General features: G+C 42.3%; 1 protein-coding gene across 1 annotated transcript in view; it reads right to left on the bottom strand.

Annotated features, from left to right (window-relative positions):
- Positions 1-19,798, bottom strand: part of DCDC2 (doublecortin domain containing 2) — a 130,753-nt gene that overhangs the window by 2,519 nt on the left and 108,436 nt on the right. The window contains exons 9-10 of the mRNA XM_018563786.1: positions 13,220-13,320; positions 2,429-2,779 (exon numbers count right to left, since the gene is read on the bottom strand). Of these exons, the coding sequence (XP_018419288.1) occupies positions 2,429-2,779; positions 13,220-13,320 (452 nt within the window). The remainder of the gene's footprint in view (positions 1-2,428; positions 2,780-13,219; positions 13,321-19,798) is intronic.

Below are 19,798 nucleotides of genomic sequence, written 5' to 3'. Positions count from 1 at the left end.
AGAGAGAGAGAGAGCGAGAATGTCGAGAGAGAGAGAGAGAGAGAGAGGGGGGAGGGAGAGAGAGAGGGGAAAGAGAGAGGGGGAGGGAGAAAGAGAGAAAGAGAGAGAGAGTGAGAGAGAAAGAGAAGATCAAGGTTTTATTATCTGTATCCAGTGATATAGAAGATATATGTGTAATGTGATGCATGATAATATTTGCAAGATTTAGTCCAAAGTACATGTGCTTGTTAGAGCAGAATATGTTTCAGAGTAGCTAGTGTAAACCTTAAGGCCTGGTTCACACCAAGGCGCTTTACAGCGCGTTCCTACGATTGTCCTGGTGCCGAAGCTAGCCGAAGGATCGGCCGAAGCTACGGCCAGATCCTTCGGCAGCTTTGTGAATAGACCCCATAGTCTACAGGACTAGATACTAGCAGGGTTCACAAAAGGGTGAAGAGTTTGGAGAAGTCAGGAGAAGTGAACAATCTAGAACAACATAGCTGAACTAGAAAATGAGCTGAATTGGAGAATTTGTAGTCCATCATGGGAGTGAGCTTGGAGCGGTGGCTACTTTACAACACACACAGGGACCATGGGGAAAAAGTAGCCACCCTCCAGAAGGAAGGACAGTGCCAGTACCAATTCAGAGATGATTTGAGGATCTACAGCTGAGTGATACACAAATAAGAGACATTTTTGTTAATAGTTCAGGTACTTGAATGCATTTTTAAGATTTCACTCCTGAGTTTAGTGTCACTTTAAGTTTTACCTTCCTCGTTATACAGATGATATAATCATTTAACTAATCCATGTACAAGTGACAGGAAAGAATACCGGCTCCTCCACGTGCAATATCGGCCAGTTGAAATGGTAACGAACACACTGAAGAGGCAGCTCCCAAGGGTCAAAGGACCTTCAATCTGAGAGACAAAAAACAAAAAGGAGTCCCTCCATAGTGTAAAACGACTTTTAATGATAAAAAGCACCACTGTATTGTACTTACAAGAAGTCGGTAGTAAAAAGGCATGTAGAACCTCCCGAGGTTCTGAGGAAGGGGGCGTGCCCAGAAACATGTAAACCGAGACCACACGGGCAGTGGACGCTGATGCTGCACATCTTTTCAGACTTCCGCTGCTAGATGATTTGACATCCCATTGTTTTCTACATGCCTTTTTACTACCGACTTCTTGCAAGTACAATACAGTTGTTCGTTTGTATCATTAAAATTCGTTTTACACGATGGAGGCGCTCCTTTTTGTTTTTTAATCCATGTACAGTATTAGACTGCACTGTATTAGTGCTGTATTGGACTGACTAAAACAAATGTCAGACTAGGTAAAGACTGAGACATTAGCATTCATCCTGCTGTCCCAGTGTTTCCTGTCTGTCATCACAAAAAATTATTACAGGGATTGCACAGGAGACATAATAAAATGACACTGACTTCAAGTACCACCACATTTACTGTGTACATACTAAGAGGAATAAATGGATTACATTTCCAAGATATCTCAAAGGAGAACTATGAGGTGAGTGCTTTTCACTCACCTCATAGTTCTAGCAGACCTGTGACAATGAGACTGTCACAGGTCGGCTCAGTAGATGGGGAAGTGAGCGAACACAGGGGCGTGGCTGGATTCCCCCCTCCCCGCTCCGATCCTCCAGCGCTGACTGGCAGAATGGACGGGGAGAGGGTGCTCACAGCTGGCTCTGCCTCTAGATAGGCAGAGCCAGCTGTCACTCACGCAGCTGGGCGGATCCAGACATAATTGTCAGGATCCGCTTCAGCTGTGGCGTCTAAGTATACCGCGAGCCACAGCCCGTGGTATACTGAGCTTAGGGTGACGGGAGGACGCTAGTTTGTGTCCTCCCGTTACCCTAAGGAGAACTATGGGGAAAAGCCCTGACCCCATAGCTGATTTTCAAAGCACTGTTAACTACAATGTTTCCTGGAGAGGGGCAATCATGTATGGCTATGTGAATCTCTTTTGGGTAATGTTTTAGCTGTTTTAAAAGTGTTTTACCTGTACCCACCCCCTCCCCCGTCCGTTCCGCCAGTCAGCGCTGGAGGATCGGACAAGGGAGGGGGGAATCCAGTCCCTCCCTTGTCACGGCTCTCTGCAGTGACAGGATCGAGAAGTGAGCAAGCGCCGGTATGTGTTCGCTCACTTCCCGATCTACTGAGCCGACCTGTGACAGTTTCATTGTCACAGGTCGGCTAGAATTATGAGGTGAGTGAAAATAACTCACCTCATAGTTCTCCTTTAAGGAACTTAGACAGACCGAACCTTTAGCCAGGGGAGAAGGCACTGTAAATTGTGGAGTTAAACTGGAGGATTGAGGAGATTAACAAACGCTGTTGTTTGTGTCATTGTTATCTGTGTAATATAGATGCAACTATAGAGACTCACATTTAATACGTATTGTTTATGCCTTTTTTAAAAACTACCTGGCTTTTTTCATCTGTGTTTCCATCAGGGTGTTCATCTTCGCCTTCTTCTTTTTCATATATATCACCATTTATTTGCTCCAGATTTTCACCATTCGTGTCCGCTGAATTAAAATGTTGGTCTTCCTCCGGCACTTCAGCATCATGGTTAGCATAATCTTCTACGTAATTGTTTAGTTTCTCATGACTGGCCTCCACTTCATGGCTTAGGACACCATGATCCTCATTTTCATCTGGTGTGATGTTGTCATGATCTACGTCATCTTCTGTGACTTCTTCATCATCAGCATCTTCTCCACCATCAGCATCCTGGTGGCCCTGTACCTCCTCCTCAACAGTTTCTGCCACTCTCTGTAACAGAACACAAAATCACAGTGCCACGGTTATTTGAAGAGATTGGGCTACACAAAGTATTTGTACATATTCAATAAATATTAGGAAAAAATACAGAAGATTAAATGCATGATACAACTAGCATAACGTTATGATGATACAAAAGTACTTGCAAAAACAGTAATAACAATGATAGACAAAGCAGATAACTCTACAGATAATTGATGCAGGACTAGGTGTGATGAGAGATTTAGGAATCAGCAGTGACGGTGCTGACAGCCATGACCACTGTAACATCTTCTTTTCCCACTGTAGTAAAAGCAAGCAGAGCCAACATGAAGTCTGACAACGCAGTTCTGATTTTTGGAGCGGTGCAAGATTGTTGCCACCCCATCACAGGAAGCTGCATAGGTAGATAACACTGGCAGGATCAACAGGCATTTGTTTGACTTTGCAGGGAGACTAAGGACCCATCCATACTTTGCACAGTGACTAGCAAGGGGTCCCATCACACACATTGAAACCCCTGTGCAGATCATTCTCTAGTATTTTCAGTATAATACTCTGGTGAACAACAGCAAAAGAGAACAGCTCACCAATGTTTGCAGGCTTTAATCGTCTTTCATGTTCCAGGCAATGTGTTATTTAGTTTACAACCTCCTAATTAACAAATGTATTTATACACTGAGCTGAGAATGAAGCAGGTGTTGTTTTTATGTTGCTTTTACCCTTACTAAACCTATAACACTAAAACATGCATAAGTGCAATGCTACAGGGAGTGCCACAAAGCTTTGAACCACAAAACAAGCTCATGTCATCTCACTGAACACCGTGTCTACTTTGGATGCCAACAGTTTGTGTATTTCCTGCTGCTGTAAAAGTGAAGAACAGGCCTTGGAAGAAGAACGTAGTTAAAAGAAGCGCTACATTCTAAGGGATTTATCTAAAATGACAATATTGCATTGTGAGGCTTATCATTTAGAATGAAAAATAAAAATTAACAAATGCGATATAAAGATGAGAACTCTTCCTATGGCAAGGTTGCATTTGGACCATCCTTCTGTTTGCACAGAAGATAAAATGTTTTTATGAGTACAGGTTATATGAACAGCTATGAATATGGTTTTCCTAGCTACAGCATCTAACAAATTCACTTCTCTATAGTATTGTGTTCCATACACAAATTGTTTTAATTTTTGCTGTGCAAAATTAATTTACATTCCATGCAGGCATAACGGCATAACCATTAAAATGGGTTATACATTCTTAGGGGGGATTTCTGATTGTTTGGTTGGAAGTGGGTCAAACATACATGCATGATTCAACATCTGACTTTATCTCTTGGGCTAAATACTCCTCTAAGCCGATATTGTCTAGTATACATCAGCACATCTGATTAGGGCAATGGAGGAGAGAGGGAAAGTCCCTCAATACTGGCAACAAATAGTGATTAGTCAAGGCTTTCTAAATGGTCTCATTAGTTTCTTCCCTGAGAAGGCTCATTTGGCAGTATCATGGGCTGTCTGCATTTTGGATGACACTGGATCATGACCCAAATGGCCAAAACAGGACAGAGTGGGATACTGTGATTTAGTGTTAGTGGGCACCTTGACAGGAACTTTGCCAACCTCTTCGCTTAGGGCTAGTTCACACCAGATGTAGTTGTGAAGCAGTCCGTTCAGTTTGGCAGCTGCATGCAAAATGCATCACAATGCTTTCCTATGGGATTTCTGGTGCTCTGTTTACACCAGGGCAGTTCGTTCCGATGCAGTCAGAAAAAACACTGCTTGCCCTATTTTAGCTCCATCGGATCGCAACCGGACGCATCAAAACACATGAAAAAGCCCTGGAACGCACCTGAATTCCCATTTTAAGCAAAAAAAAAACAACAAAAGCCATCAATCACGTTAAAATTGCAGTACAATCACGGTGATATTAATGGTAAAATGCACCCCATTGCAGCAGTGCCAGCGCACGCAGTTCTGGTGTGAACTAGCCCTAAACAGCCATTAATCATGATGAAGACTGCATTTGTAATATGATCAGAAGTGTTCCGTAGCTAACCTTGCCTCCCTAAGGGCCGGTTCACACCACAAACAGTGCGTTCCAGAGTGGTCAGCCTCTGGAACGTACTGTATCGCAACCTGGCTTGCAGCATTTTTGCAGATCACACTGGACCGGAACGCAGGCACTGATGTGCCACGAATTCAGGTGCGGGTGATCACACTGTGGGCGGGGACGTGGCTGCGGTGCCATTGACTTCAATGCACTGCCACACCCTGTCCCGCCCCTGAATGCAGGGTTCAAATACAGTGCTGACCGCTCTGGAACGCACTGTTTGTGGTGTGAACTGGCCCTAAACCTTGTGATCTGCCCACCCTCATTTTACAGCCAGGATGTTTGCACCAGGAAATAGATAAATAAATGTTCCAACTGTGTGCTGTTTCCAAAATGTCCATACTAGCAGACCCAAGAAGTAAGGAAGAAATCTTGTCTCAGCTCCCCTAGGATGCCAAACAATAAATAAATGTAACTTTGGCATGGCAGGAAGTATTGTCTGCACATCAAATAATTGTTACTTCTTTGCTCATCGATATCAACTAACAATCATAAGGACATATTTCATGAGACAGATATGACCATTACTGAAAGCTCATGCCACCAAGCTACTTCTTTACATACACGTCTCTATAAAAGGATTTATTAGGCTTCATCCACATGTGGGTTGTTTTCCTGAGCAAGCAGAAGAACATAAAGGTAAGTAGCACAATACATTGGTTTACCTACTTCAATAGACATGAATTTATATCAGTTCTGTCACAATGCTGCCTAAGTTCAATCATGTTAGTGCAATGTTGGACTTCCACATTGAACAACAGTCCCAGCTAACACCACCCAATCAGTTGGCACTATAGTTTCTGTTCAGACATTGGTAACATTAAAGAGGAACTGGACTCTGGAAGCTGTCCCCAAAAAAGGCAAGCAGAGGGCAAAGTACTAGACACCAATATGGTCTCCCTAAAACAGATCATTCCTATTACTGACCTACCATGCCTATTTCTGCACCTTGTATTTGCATGAAGCGGCCACCTTGGAGGCAGGACTTTGCTTCCTTACGTCAGATTCTCCAGCAGGACAACAGCGACCAAAACATCAATATCACCAAATCTGACTCCAGATCCCCTGAGACTAATAGTAAAAGGTAGCAGTGCCTTAGCTCTCACTCAAGATGTTTCACAAACAGTATTGTCGCAAGAATGAGAAAAACAAAAAGCCTTCTTAAAGTTAAATTCAATTTTTTTTAAACATAAAAACATGTGTTTCTGTGATAGAATGACTTCTTCATGAGCGTCTTTTGAAGTAATTATGCTACTGACAAAAAACATTAAGCTGTCATAAACGTTGCACCCATTGGAAATTAGCATGTACATATCTGGAGTGCTATTATGCACTGGGGTCATGTGAGTAGTTGTAATATGCTTCTAAATGTTTTAATAAAACTGAATTTTGTGCCAATACAACATGTGGAACATCCTAAGTAGGAATAGCAGCTAAAATTTTTGCTTTTTTGTTTAACAGGTGAACATATTTTATTTGTTTGTTTTGATCAAGAGTTAAAGTGTATCCAAACCCAAAAGCAAAAATGTAATATATTGCAGCTTGCCAGTTATTAGATCGGTAGCTACATTCGTTTTCTAGTTTTTTAGGCTTTTTTCCTTTCTTTTCACCTGGTGATGTGGAGAGTAAGTCTGTTATTTTAAACTTCCTTTAATGGACCAAGCTGTCCAGCAAAAGTGGCATATGGAGGGTTGAGACAAACCACTTATAACTGATGGGGTACTCACAATAGTAAGCTTTAATTAAATTGTTTAAAACCTTTATCTCAAAAGGAAAAAAAAACTGTAACTGCTTAAAAAGTGTGCAGAGCTCACCCCCGAAGGAGCTGATGGAATACCCGGGTCAGCCATAGCCTGTCTAGGGTATTTTGCTAACCTGCTGCCCCACTAACAGAGCTGAAATCCAGGCCAGAAGTAAGATGCTGAAGAACCTTATTAACATCTTCACACTGGGAGAGAGAGTATAGGGCTTAGGACAGCCATGAGAAAAATAGGCAGACTCCAGACTCACCAGATCATTTCCGAATTTCAGTGCAGATTCAATAGGAACATAAGCTGACACTGGGTAGAAGAGCACAGCCAAACAGGGATTGCTACATAATGCTTGGTAGGCGAGATACCAGGCTGCTCCTGAGGTCCAGCCCACATTTCAGGCACCTCTAGCAGCCATCAGCTTCCCTGGTTGTCCTCCTCCATAATTAGCAGAGACCTCTTCTGGGCTTGAGACCTAGTAAAACATTTGAATATTCCCACCCGCAGGCCTAGCCCGGGGGCAGGCTGAACAGCACTCCAACCAGGACTAATCCATGGCTGTAACCAGACTGAGCACATGGCAATTCGTCTGAGTATTCAGTATATGCCCTGTCCTAGCATGCACCACTGGCTATGAGAGCCCCAGTGATTGGCTGGTGGACTGCACACACACTCAGAGTGTCCCCCATTGGTTTTCCCACACTGCAGCAGAGTCACACCCCACTCAGGCAGGTACAATCAATGCCAGAACACTTGGAATTAACCAGAGAAATGGCAACTATAATTCAGCCAAGCTAACTACAGCTCTGGCAAACACTAAATTTCTAGTAGCCACTCCACTAAAGGTGGTGGGGGCTACAACTGTCAGCTGGAATTTGGTTTTAATTTGTTAGTCAATTCCATCTAAATCTTCTAGTGCATTGAACACTCTCCTCTTCACAGGTCTACAATGCTGCTGTCCAAGGGTGGCTCCATTGCTCCTCCATAGAGTGGAGCCACCGTAAGATAGGAAGTGTGTTACTGGCTGGATAACCAGGTAAAAATAAAGAGAAAGAAGACTAAAAAAGAAAGCTAATTCAGCCTCTGCATTTAAGGATTGGTAAGCTGCAATATATTACATTTTGTTTTTTTGGTTTAGATATACTTTAAACATGTTAATAGCTTACTAGTACTGAGCCATCTTTAGCTACTGTATCATCTTTAAAAAAAAACCTGCTGTCTCCTTACTGTAAAGTTATTTATTGATGAAACTGAAAATGAAATAATTACTTATAGTCACAGACGATGATGATGATCATCTTCAAACGCAGGTTTCTCTTTGGTCCTGCATGTGTTATTGGTATTCACTTCAAAGTCTGGCTGTCCCTCTCTGAACTGTGTGACCCTGCACTAATTTGCTTACTGGGAAATCATCTCAGAGTGCATTTATTGTACAGAAACATACTGAATGTAATGTAAGCTAATGAGCTAATTACAAGAGAGAATGGAATGGGTATCTGCTACTATGCTGCTAATCCAAAAACATGACCATCTTTACATTATCCTTTAACCCTTCTCAATGCCTGAGGTGGACCTCAATAAAAACCAAGCAGATAAACAACACTATAATTATGATAAGTCGTGACATTCACCCATCACATTTGTACATTACATCGAATAATTAATTAGCAATCTTCATTAGAAAGAAGCTGAACAGTCAAGTCATGTTTGCACACGACAACTAAAAATGAATTAGTCCATATGAAAGGATCTTCTTCTGAACCTTAAATGAACTATATGATCCATCAAATTGTTTCAGAAGAACACACGGACTCCAGCTGTGCACATTGTTGTGTGTGCTTAGTCGCCATCAGTCCCTAACAATCCAAAGTTTCAGAAATTTGTCCCTGGTATTTAATGTCCCTGTAAATGTCCCTGACTTACATCCATGTGTTGTGTTTAGTTTTACTGCTCTCAGTGGCGGACCTAAGGAACAAAGAGCCCTGGTGCAAAAAAAATCTCTCAGCCCCCCCCCTTCCGCTCTCACTGGCCCCCCATATGGAGGATAGAGCAGGGGCAGATGTGGATGGAGCAGGGGCAATTGTGGAGGACAGAGCAGGGGCAGATGTGGAGGATGGACCGGGTCAGATGTGGAGGATGGAGCAGGGCAGATGTGGAGCACAGAGCAGGGGGGCAGATGTGGAGGACAGAGCAGGGGCAGATGTGGAGGACAGAGCAGGGGCAGATGTGGAGGACAGAGCAGGGGCAGATGTGGAGGACAGAGCAGGGGCAGATGTGGAGGACAGAGCAGGGGCAGATGTGGAGGACAGAGCAGGGGCAGATGTGGAGGACAGAGCAGGGGCAGATGTGGAGGACAGAGCAGGGGCAGATGTGGAGGACAGAGCAGGGGCAGATGTGGAGGACAGAGCAGGGGCAGATGTGGAGGACAGAGCAGGGGCAGATGTGGAGGACAGAGCAGGGGCAGATGTGGAGGATGGACCAGGGCAGATGGGGAGGATGGAGCAGGGCAGATGTGGAGCACAGAGCAGGGGGGCAGATGTGGACAGAGCAGGGGGGCAGATGTGGACAGAGCAGGGGGTGATATGCATGTGATGGGATGTATTAGAACACAGAACAGAGCATAGTTGTACTTGAAACTTTCTCGTACAGCTTTGTTCTATTCCATGTTCTAACATGGCAAGTCCCCTCTCCTCTCCTCAACTGTCTGATAATGTCCTCCTGGCTGGTGTCAATTCACACAGCCAGAGGAAGCATGGGGAGGGGAGGGGGGAGAAGCTGTGAAAGGAAAATAAACTCACCGAGCAGTCAGACGTGCCACGGGTCTCTCTCTGCAATGTCAGGCGGCAGCTGCTCGCTGGGTCCTCACGCCCGAGGCCCCAGGGCTGCCCTATTAGCTGCCAATGTTGTGTTCGCCGACCGGCCTGCTTGTCACTGCACCGCCGGTAGTTCCAACCCTGACTGCTCTCCTCATTTCTTGTGCAGCTGTCACAGGCTGTCACAGCAACAGGAAGCGAGGTGAAATTTTTTCAACAGTGTCAGCGACATTTCATTAAATTTCTATAGGCTCTATTTTTTTGGGCCTTACTTTTTTTCGGTGACAGGAGTACACTGTGATGGGGCATAGCCAAGCCGCAGTCAGAGAGGATCCCTGATCAGGTCAGGATCCACCACAGCTGTCTGACTGGCAACTGGCTCTGCCTATCAGCCTGTCTGTCGGTTCGGTCAGCACAGGAACAGAAAGGGGAAATCTCAATGGAGGCACCACTGGGAGCATAGACCAAGAGCCTGTCAGATCAGCGATGGCATGATCTGTTAGCTCTTGGTTCTAGAGCCAGAAAGAGACAGTTGCAGCATCAGGTGGGTGCTGCGGCAGAGAGGTAAGTATGTGTTTATTTTTTTTTTCACAACCCTAAACCTAAAAAGCAGACATCTGGAGGCACCCATACACATTCATATACCTTTTAAAGCTCCCTTAAAACCCTGGAGCTCAGGAAGGTCTTCTATGTATGTAGCAACTGCACTTCTTGCAGCTGCAATAAACATTGCCTTATTTTCCTTCTTCTGCTTTATTATTGGTCTGGTATTATGATAGACTCAGTGGTGTGAAAAGTGAAGGGCTAAGCATAACTGCTGTATATTAAGCAACTTTTTTATGTATTACAGGCCTTCGGGTCTCTACAGGAGCTGTATAAAGCATGTGAATACACTTTAGGTATTTGCCAAAAGGCTAACTCCCCTTTCAGACCATGTTTCATGTTACACCCATATTAAGGGGTCTATTCACGAAGCTGCCGAAGGATCTAGCCGTAGCTTTGGCCGATCCTTCGGCTAGCTTCGGCCCGAGGACCCCTTCGGTTCAGTAGAACCGAAGGGGTGCTGTACGGGCTATTCACAAGCCCGTACAGCTCGCGAACGTGGCCGAGCGGCTCAGTCGAGCCAAACGCATATACATCGGCTCGGCTGAGCCGTGCTGAAAGCCAAAGATTCATTGAAGATTCATTTGCAGGATATGTGAATGAAAAAACAAAATATTACAGATGAGATGGAGGAAATTCTTCTTCCTGTATGCAGCCCGTGACATCATCTCAGCCTAGACAGAATCACTGACTAGAGCTCAAAAACTGCTATTTTAACCACTTGAAGTCCGCGGTGTTAAACCCCCTTCCTGTCCAGGCCATTTTTCAGTATTCAGCGCTGCGGTACTTTGACTGACATTTATTCGTCATGTAACGTTGTACTGAAATTAATTTTATACCCTTTTTTGGGGACAGATGGAGCTTTCTTTTGGTGGTATTTAATCACCACTGGGGTTTTTATTTTTTACCATATTAACCAGTTGACATCCGCGGTGTTAAACCCCCTTCCCATCCAGGCCATTTTTCAGTATTCAGCGCTGCGGTACTTTAACTGACATTTATTCCGTCATGCAGCGCTGTACTGAAATGAATTTTATACCCTTTTTTGGGGACAGATAGAGCTTTCTTTTGGTGGTATTTATTCACCACTGGGGGTTTTATTTTTTTACTATATTAAGGAAAAATTACCGAAATTTAAAAAAAAAAAACAGTTTCCCCTATATTAAATGATAAAACATTTATTATTACCCAATTTTTTGGTAAAATATAAAAGACGGGGTCACGTCGGTTAAAAAGACACCAAACATGTCAAGCCTTAAAATTGTGCACGCGCGCGAAACCTCAAAAAACTACATTACCCAAAATTGGCCATAGGCGACGCTTTAAAAGCTTTTCCCGCTCATCAGTTTAGTGTTATCAGTGATATTGATGGCCCTAAAATGATTGCTCTAACTCCAACGTTCGCGGCTATATGTAACATGTGTAGCTCAATTGTCGTTTTCGCGTGCTGACGCATCTGACGCACATTTACAATTATATGTGCGTAAATGAAGGAGGGGGGGACTGAAACATTTTGGTTTTTTTTTTACTTTTTTTTATCTGTGAATTTTATTTTTTATCTTTTTTTATGTATATATATTTTATTTTTTTACACTTATTGTTATTGTTCGGCGGCTATAGAGCCGCTGATCGGTTGTATGTGAAACGGCTGTAAAATCGAGCGGGTCTTTCATAAGCGGGCCAGGGGGCGCGTGCGAGCAGGAAAAAAATGCCGTCCGGAGACGCCAACCCGCTGATGCGAGTCTGCTGTCCGTCCATTTTTTCTTAACGGGCGTACGGCAGGAGGTTAATGATAAGAGGTAGGTCTTTTTTGATCAATTATATTCTTACTGCATACTGTGTCATGCCAGGAATTTATTCATGAAGGCTTGTAAAGTACGGCTTTATTTACACCTATAGTTTAGGTGTGTTTAGGGATTTCTGTGGCCGGACCTTGCGATTTCCTGCAGCAGGAATCCCAAATCTGCGGTTTACCCGTTCAAGTCAATGATTGGGTGGCAGTGGCCACATTCGAAAAGCGGCAGAAAGCTGACACACCAAATGTAATACAATTACATGCAGTCAGGAATCAATCTATCCCTGGATGCATCGATCGTACGTCCAGGGATAATGATCTCTTCCTAATTGCATGTAATCGTATTACATGCAATATTGTCACGTTCTGCCGCTTTCATATGCGGCCACTGTCACGCGATCAGCAACTTAAAAGGGAGACGGCTGCCACTTGTAAGTGGCAGAGTAGGGATTCCTGCTGCAGGAAATCACAAGTTCCTGCTGCAGGAATCCCTTATCACACCTAAAATATAGGTATAAATGAGGGCGTAGTGAAAAGCCTACTTTGCACCTCTTGGCACTGTCTTTGCTTGACAAGTGAGTCATCACACAGTGATCCAGAGATGTGGCTGCTTTGTGACACCGATTGACAAGCTCTGCATTGACCCTATCTGGCTCCGTTTATGAAAAATGTTATCTGTCCCTGAGAAAATAGTGCTAGTAATGTCTCCAGAACAGACACAGGTAAAAACAGTTTGCCTAATTGTCTGCAGTATATATTATTAAACTGAGGGAAGGGAGATTAAATGAATCTTATGTTTAAGAGCAGTTTTAATTTGTGCTGTTTACTACTAAGTCCCTGGGGAGATTTTTAGACATTCAGGTGCCACGTGTGATTGGCTGGAGAATTGAAGAAAAAAAAAAAGCGACTTCAAAGCACTGGCTGGCCCAATTAGTGCAGCATACCTAATTACACATTTGGAGGATATTTAAAAGAGTTATTATACATGTACCACATAAAGATAAAGATCAGTTTCAATGTAATCTTGCAGATTCTGGATACTTGCTTTGAAGCCGCAGCAACATCTCTTAAGACTATATTCATAAAAGGTTACCTAGGGCAAAGTGAACATTATGCAAATCGCACCTCAAAATAGTAACATTTACCAATCTATAACTCTTAAGGAAAAAAAAAATAGCCAGAAAACGCTTTGAATGTTCCAAATTAAAAGCACTCGTCTGCGTTTCGACTTTAATTAGCTGCTGGAATATGAGCTTTAAAATGAGCCCTTTATAGCCTTTCCAGTCTCAGCTGCTGATGTTGAACGGGCTAACAATTTGTATTATTTTTCTTTTTCTCATTACTATTTGATAGCTTAAAAGCTGCAAGGCAAATTACCTGATCAACCGGAACCTCCACTTTAGTGTTTTCATCTTCCTGAACTTCTGATGCCCCCCACATTTCTGATCTGTCTTCACCAGCTTTGAAAATGCCATCATCTGCACACACAAAAAAACAAAACACAGAAATATATTTACTCAAATATGGCTCAAGTCTGATCCTCAGTGGCAGAATGGAGTAAATGCAGCTCCTAGGCTGACAAATCTGTAAAGGAAATTGTTGTGCGCATAGTAGATTTCTGCTATACTACAGTGATCATGTACTCACACGGGATTCACAAATCATCTGTGAATTGCTTGAATATCTGATAAATACCTTGTACTTTTCTGCTTAGGAAAGTCATAGAGCATCGAGCTAGAACTGTATCTTTTCTGTGTTCATGAAGATAAAACTGGCAAAGCTTTAATGAGTTTGTCACTGTAGAGATACTGGGTTACATAACTGCTCCTGTGACATATGGCTTTAATTAGTTTAACCTGGAGCCGAATTAGCATGTGCATTGAGTATATGGGGGCTTCTACAAGGGCTCTCTATTCATGCTTATAGAATTCTTAACCTCTTAAAGTCTATATCTGGGGGAAAAAACTACACTTGCACTTGGGCTATCCCTGCACTGCAAGGGTTAACTGCTCGTTTATGTCTAGGGAAGAACTTTTACTTACCTAATCCCACCTACCCCAGCAGCTGACGCTCAATTCTCTCCCCTTCGCTCCAGCTTGTGGATGGTCCCTTGGGGTCCTCACTTATAATCCAGGGCTATGGGGTCCTGTACTGCCAGTGGGCTTTCGAATGCCAAAGTGGGCGCAGGTCTCAGAGCTTGTGGGAGCGGGATCAGATCAGGTAAGTCCCATACACAGTCCCATACACAGGTCCCCTAGGAATTTACAAGCAGTTAACCCTTGCAGTACAAGGTTTTTTTTTTCTTTTTTCCTGGTGATCGATCAGCGGGTCCATAGCCCGCCGATCGCCTATATGTGCTCGTTCGCGGCTGAAGCAGTTGGCGAAAGAAGAGTGGCCCAAAAATTCCTGTAGAGAGGTTAAGAAACTCATTGATGGTTACAGGAAGCAATTGATTTAAGTTATTTATTTCCAGGGGCTGTGCTACCAAATATTAATTAAGGGTGCCAATAACTTTGTCCAGTCCATTTTTTGAGTTTTGCGTGGAATGTGTCAGATTTGGCTTTTTTTCTCCACTTTTTTTGTGTCATACCAATACAAACAAAAGAAATAAACATGAAAATACCTAAACATTTGTAATTGCAACAATTTTCTGCGCGAAGTGGTGCATTATCTGACAGAAATGCAGGGGTGCATATATATATATATACACACTGAGTGGCCAGATTATTATGACCACCCCATCAGTACTTCGTTGGGCCACGAGATGACTCCACGAGATGACTTTGTTGGGCCGCCTCGTGACTCCTAACATTGACTAGTCGCTGACGGCCACAACTCGCACGTTCAGACCCAGATTTTCGGCTGACAGTCCAGTCTTTAAACACTTTAACAACAGCTGCTCTTGAACATTTAACGAATTCTGCTGTTTTGCTGATACTCCTGTTTTGCATGGCTCCGAGCGGCAACAATCATCCCACATTCAAAGGCTGTTAAATCGTGTTGTTTACCCATATCTTCAGAAAAAAATCACTTCTACTGTCGTGGTAAACAACCTGCTTTCCTATTTATAATGGTCTGGCCCTCTAGCAGCTTCAGCGCAAAATGATAGCTAATTATAGCTAATTTGCCTACAAACGTCAGGTGGTCATAATAATCTGGCCACTCACACACACATAATTTAATCACAATCTTCTGGACAGAGACTACCGTCCTTTAAAGGCAGGGAAGGACCTAGACTTGGACATTAAAATAGTACACTTTTCACAAAACTATTTAAACGCTTGTTCACAAAATAGCTTTTGCTTCTGTGACAAATGTTCTGTGACATTTGGCTCTCAACAGGATTAATTTTGTTTGGCATGTTCAAATTGGCACCAGCCAAATTAGTGTTCAAGCAAATAAATGCATTTTTGGCATCACTGTTCGTTGCAATTATTGTTTCCACAACAAATATAGTACAAAGCATTAAAACTATGATAAACACAATGTGGGAGCTAAGGTATCCAGACATGGGCAATTGTAAAGAATTACACTTAACAATTGATTATCAATTCATATAAAGATTACACAAAAACATAACCATACAGCAGAGGTTTTGCATGGTCTCCCCCTAATGAATATCTTTCCTTGTATTCAATTTACAAAATGTATCATTGCAAAATGTGTAGGCCTTCTTACACTTGACTTCAACACTGGAACTCATTCCATACTTCAGTCCACAAAACACTTTGTCCCAATATATATATATATACAAGTGGGTGTTTAAATATATATATATATATATATATATATATACATATACAGCCCCCCCCCCCCACGCTGCTTTAAGGACTTACTTTAAATGATGCCTCTTGATCCGATCATCTTCTACCTTCCACATGTTTTCAGGAGTCCCTCCAGCGCTGGTGCTGGTCTCTTATCCAGACCATATCTCTCCCAGCTGCATGCATTGACTTACATCGTGTCTCTCCTGTTCTCCTGGATGAAGATCTGTACTGCGCATGCGCCCGCCCCTTGATCCTTCACAGCCGCTAAAGAATCTTCAGACAGGAGCGAGCGGCGGAGACAGAGGTAATTACCTTTTTGGTAACTTTTTAATTTGCTTTATGTTTTTCCATATATCTAATGCTTGCTAGCAGTAGATATATGCAAAACAAATAAGACTTTAATTATACTTTAAGTCTATAGCATTTAGGGTTGCACAGATACCAAGTACAGTACTCGGTACAAGTACGAGTACATGTACCGATACTTTTGGACCCAAAAACACCACTAGAAAAAATTTCAAAAACTAGCAGGCAGCTGTCATTTGTAAGGAGCACACGGAGCTCCTGGGATTTGTACATCTCTGTTTTAATGTACGATTTTGTTTTTATGAATATAAATAAAGGGATGCACAGATACCAGTTTTGCGAGTACGAGTACTGGTACTTGCCGAGTACTTACAAGTATGAGTACTGATACATTTTTGTTTATTGTCATGTTTTTCTAAAACAATACAGACTAATGATTTCAGGACAGTGGTGGAGCGCCAGAGCCAGGTCCCAGCTGCAACCGCTGCAACCCTGGTAGTTCTCGTGAAAATGCCAAGTATCGGCACTGGTACTCGAAAAGTATCTGTGCATCCCTAATAGCATTCATTTGCCATTTCCTCTTGCAATATTGCTATTATTTTACTGTGTTTTTACAGTGTTTTGTAAAATGTTCATAGCAAAGTTTATCATATTTAGAATGAACTCTTGTTTGTGCAAACCACGGGATACTGGGGATATTGCAGATGGCACACAGATTGAACCATTATCCAGCAGCGCTGGATTAAAGCTATGAAGTTAACACTACTTTGAATGGCATGTTATAATTAGCTGCATTGTCTACTAGACAGTATACTTGGTTTTAAAGTAAACCTCTCATAAGATTAAAATGGGAGCTGCCATTGCTGACCACCTCCTGAAAATGCTAGTGGACTGACTGTTATACCTACCTATTAGTTTTAATAAATCCATTGATCAGAAAGTTGCAGAAAAGTCAGAAGTCTTGGTCTGTTTGCTCAGAGATGTCAGTGACTCTCAGAGATGTCAGTGACTCAAAATAGTGAAGCAAGAGAGTCAGCGTAACAGCCAGACAACTAGTGATTTCAGAAGTAGAGGTCAACAATAGCAGACTTCTTTTTTCTCTTGTGACAGGTTACCTTTAAGAGATAGCTGCACCTATTATTACCATTAACAAAGGCTTCCTTTATTTTAAAGGTTTAAAGTACTAAAGAACTACAGGCTCATACAGTATATGACAGTCAAACTCCCTTTACCTGCCCTGACTGAGCCAAATCCTCCTTAATGTGTGTCTCACATTTCCCCTCACAGACACTGCAGCTCACAGTGGCAGGGTTTCAGCAACAAAGGCAGTGTGTCAATCCAGAAAGCAGTGGGTAGGACTAGGTGTGGCCAGATGCTGATTGACAAGCGATGGGCTTTTGAAGCAACAGTGAATTAACAAAGACAATGCTGATAGCCATGCCCTCTGCAACATTTTTTCTTCCCACTGTAGCGCAAGTAGGCACAGCTTACATAGAGGTGACTCTGCTCTGAATTTAGGAGCAATGCATCATTGTTGTCACACCATCACAGAAAGCTGCATTAGGTGGTTCACACTGACAGGAGCAACAGGTGTTTGTGGTACAAAACAGAACTATAATTTATGGGGCAATGTTTTACTGTAAGCTACAGTGTCTACCCCTATAATACAGCAAGGTAAACATGGAACAACCATTTATGAGGCAAAGCACTACAGTAAATTTAAAGGTACAGGGTTTATTCATATTTTACAGCAAGGTACAAAATGTAAGTAGCAGGTGAGGAGCAATGCACCACTGTTGTCTCAAAGCTATATAGTCTACCTCCCATTCTACAGCAAGACACAAAGCAGAGCTACCATTTGTAGAGTAATGCTCTTATTGTAGTCTCAAAGGTACAGAGCCACCTCCTACATGACAGCACGTTACAAAACAGAACTACCATGGATACTAAACCACTGTAATCTTAAAGGTACAGAGTCTACTCTTAAAGTACAGCAAGTTACAGAATGGAACTGCCATTTATGGGAAAATACACCACTTTAATCTCAAAGGTACAGAGCCTACCTCTATACTGCAGCACGATACAGAACGAAACTGTAATTTATGGGCAAATACACCACTGTTATCTCGAAGGTACAGAGCCTACCTCTATACTGCAGCAAGATACAGAACGAAACTGTAATGTATGGGAAAATACACCACTGTTATCTCAAAGGTAAAGAGCATACCCCTATACTGCACCAAGTTACAGAATGGAACTGCCATTTCTGGGTTGATACACCACTGTAATCTCAAAGGTAGAATCTACCCCTATACTACAGCAAGGTGCAGAATGAAACTGTCATTTTTGGGAAAATACACCACTGTAATCTCAAAGGTACATAGTCTATCCCTATACTATAGCAAGATACAGAACAAAACTATCATTTATGGGAAAATACACCACTGTAATCTCAAAGGTACAGGGGTTGATTTACTAACCTTATAAACACGCCACGAACAAGTATACACCTCTGTAGTGTGTACCCTCCCAGCATGATCTATTGGTGGAATCTTACCTCGAGCACCAGCAAAATGTTCTTTTCTGAAAATGCTAGAACTGAATATACCTACTTAGTTCTTTCTTTCTCTGTAACATTTATTAGGGACCTGCGTAATCCCCTGAAGACGTCATAATGATGAAACGCGTATGGGCGGGTCTACTTCCAAACACGGAAGTAGGACTGTTGTACTATCTAACCGGCCGGCTGAGACTTTGTAATACTTTTAATACTTTTAAAACTTTATTTGAATAAATGCTTATTGGAAATACGACACAATGAGGAGCCTTTTCTTTTTATGAATATGGAGATACGTCATTTTCTGGATATCGATTGAAAAAGAGTACATTGAAGACACTGCAGCACTGTGAGTTATCAGACAAATGCTTGTTTGGTACAGCCATCACATTGCGGTGAGTGTGCACTTTGGAGGGGGGGCGTTTGACACCTATATGATCTCCAGCAAATCTTACTGAACCTTACGACCTCTGGAGGTCTCACATTATTGCACAGATTGAAGAGAGATATATTTTACACAGAGATTTTTTCATTATTTTATGGACTATGCACCCAAGGGATATTGTGGCATTTACTACCTGCGGATAGAGCACTATCCAATTTTTTATACCAGTTTATGTATAAGGTTTTGCCATTTTGCACAAATTTTAAAAGATTTCATTTATTTTAGAGAGGAATCACGTTATCTACTTAATTAATATTAATTTAATATATAACACATATCACTATTAATTGATACACATTCATTGGGACTTCTGTGTTATGCAAGGAGTGAGGGACAGTTACCTATCTTAGTACTATACCCAATTCTTTTGGCACAAATTGCCATGTTGTTGCACGAGGTTAACATCTAATGCATAGAGCGGCCTCCACGAATTGACTGATTATTATTTATTTGTTCACAATTACATCACGGATATCAAATTTAAAACAGAATAGTAGATGGTGTATACACTTTATAGGTTATCACAGAGATAGATCCATTTTTCTTTTAATTAAATAATTAGCGCTGTATATCTGGTAACAGCATTTATTAGGGGCCTGATGAGTTGTGTTTACTATAATTAACCCTGTCTGTACTGTGCTGGCAGCTTTCCTTATCAGTTGTTAACTGGATATCTGCCCTACCAAAGGGTTCAAGATCTTAAGACTTTGGCAGTACACTGTATGGTAATGCACTGTCTCTCAGGCCCCGTTCACATTGAGCGATTTATCGCGCGATTTTTGCAGCGATATCGCTCATATTTCCGCGCTATATCGCTCTATGTAGCTTCACCAATACATTTCAATGTAGCTGTTCACATCTCGTCGCTCAGTATCGCTCAA

Source organism: Nanorana parkeri, unplaced genomic scaffold (assembly GCF_000935625.1).
Source record: "Nanorana parkeri isolate BGI_ZX_2015 unplaced genomic scaffold, ASM93562v1 scaffold696, whole genome shotgun sequence".
NCBI lineage: Eukaryota > Metazoa > Chordata > Amphibia > Anura > Dicroglossidae > Nanorana > Nanorana parkeri.
Note: the sequence above shows the minus strand (reverse complement) of the source record. Positions and strands in the feature narration are given on the sequence as shown.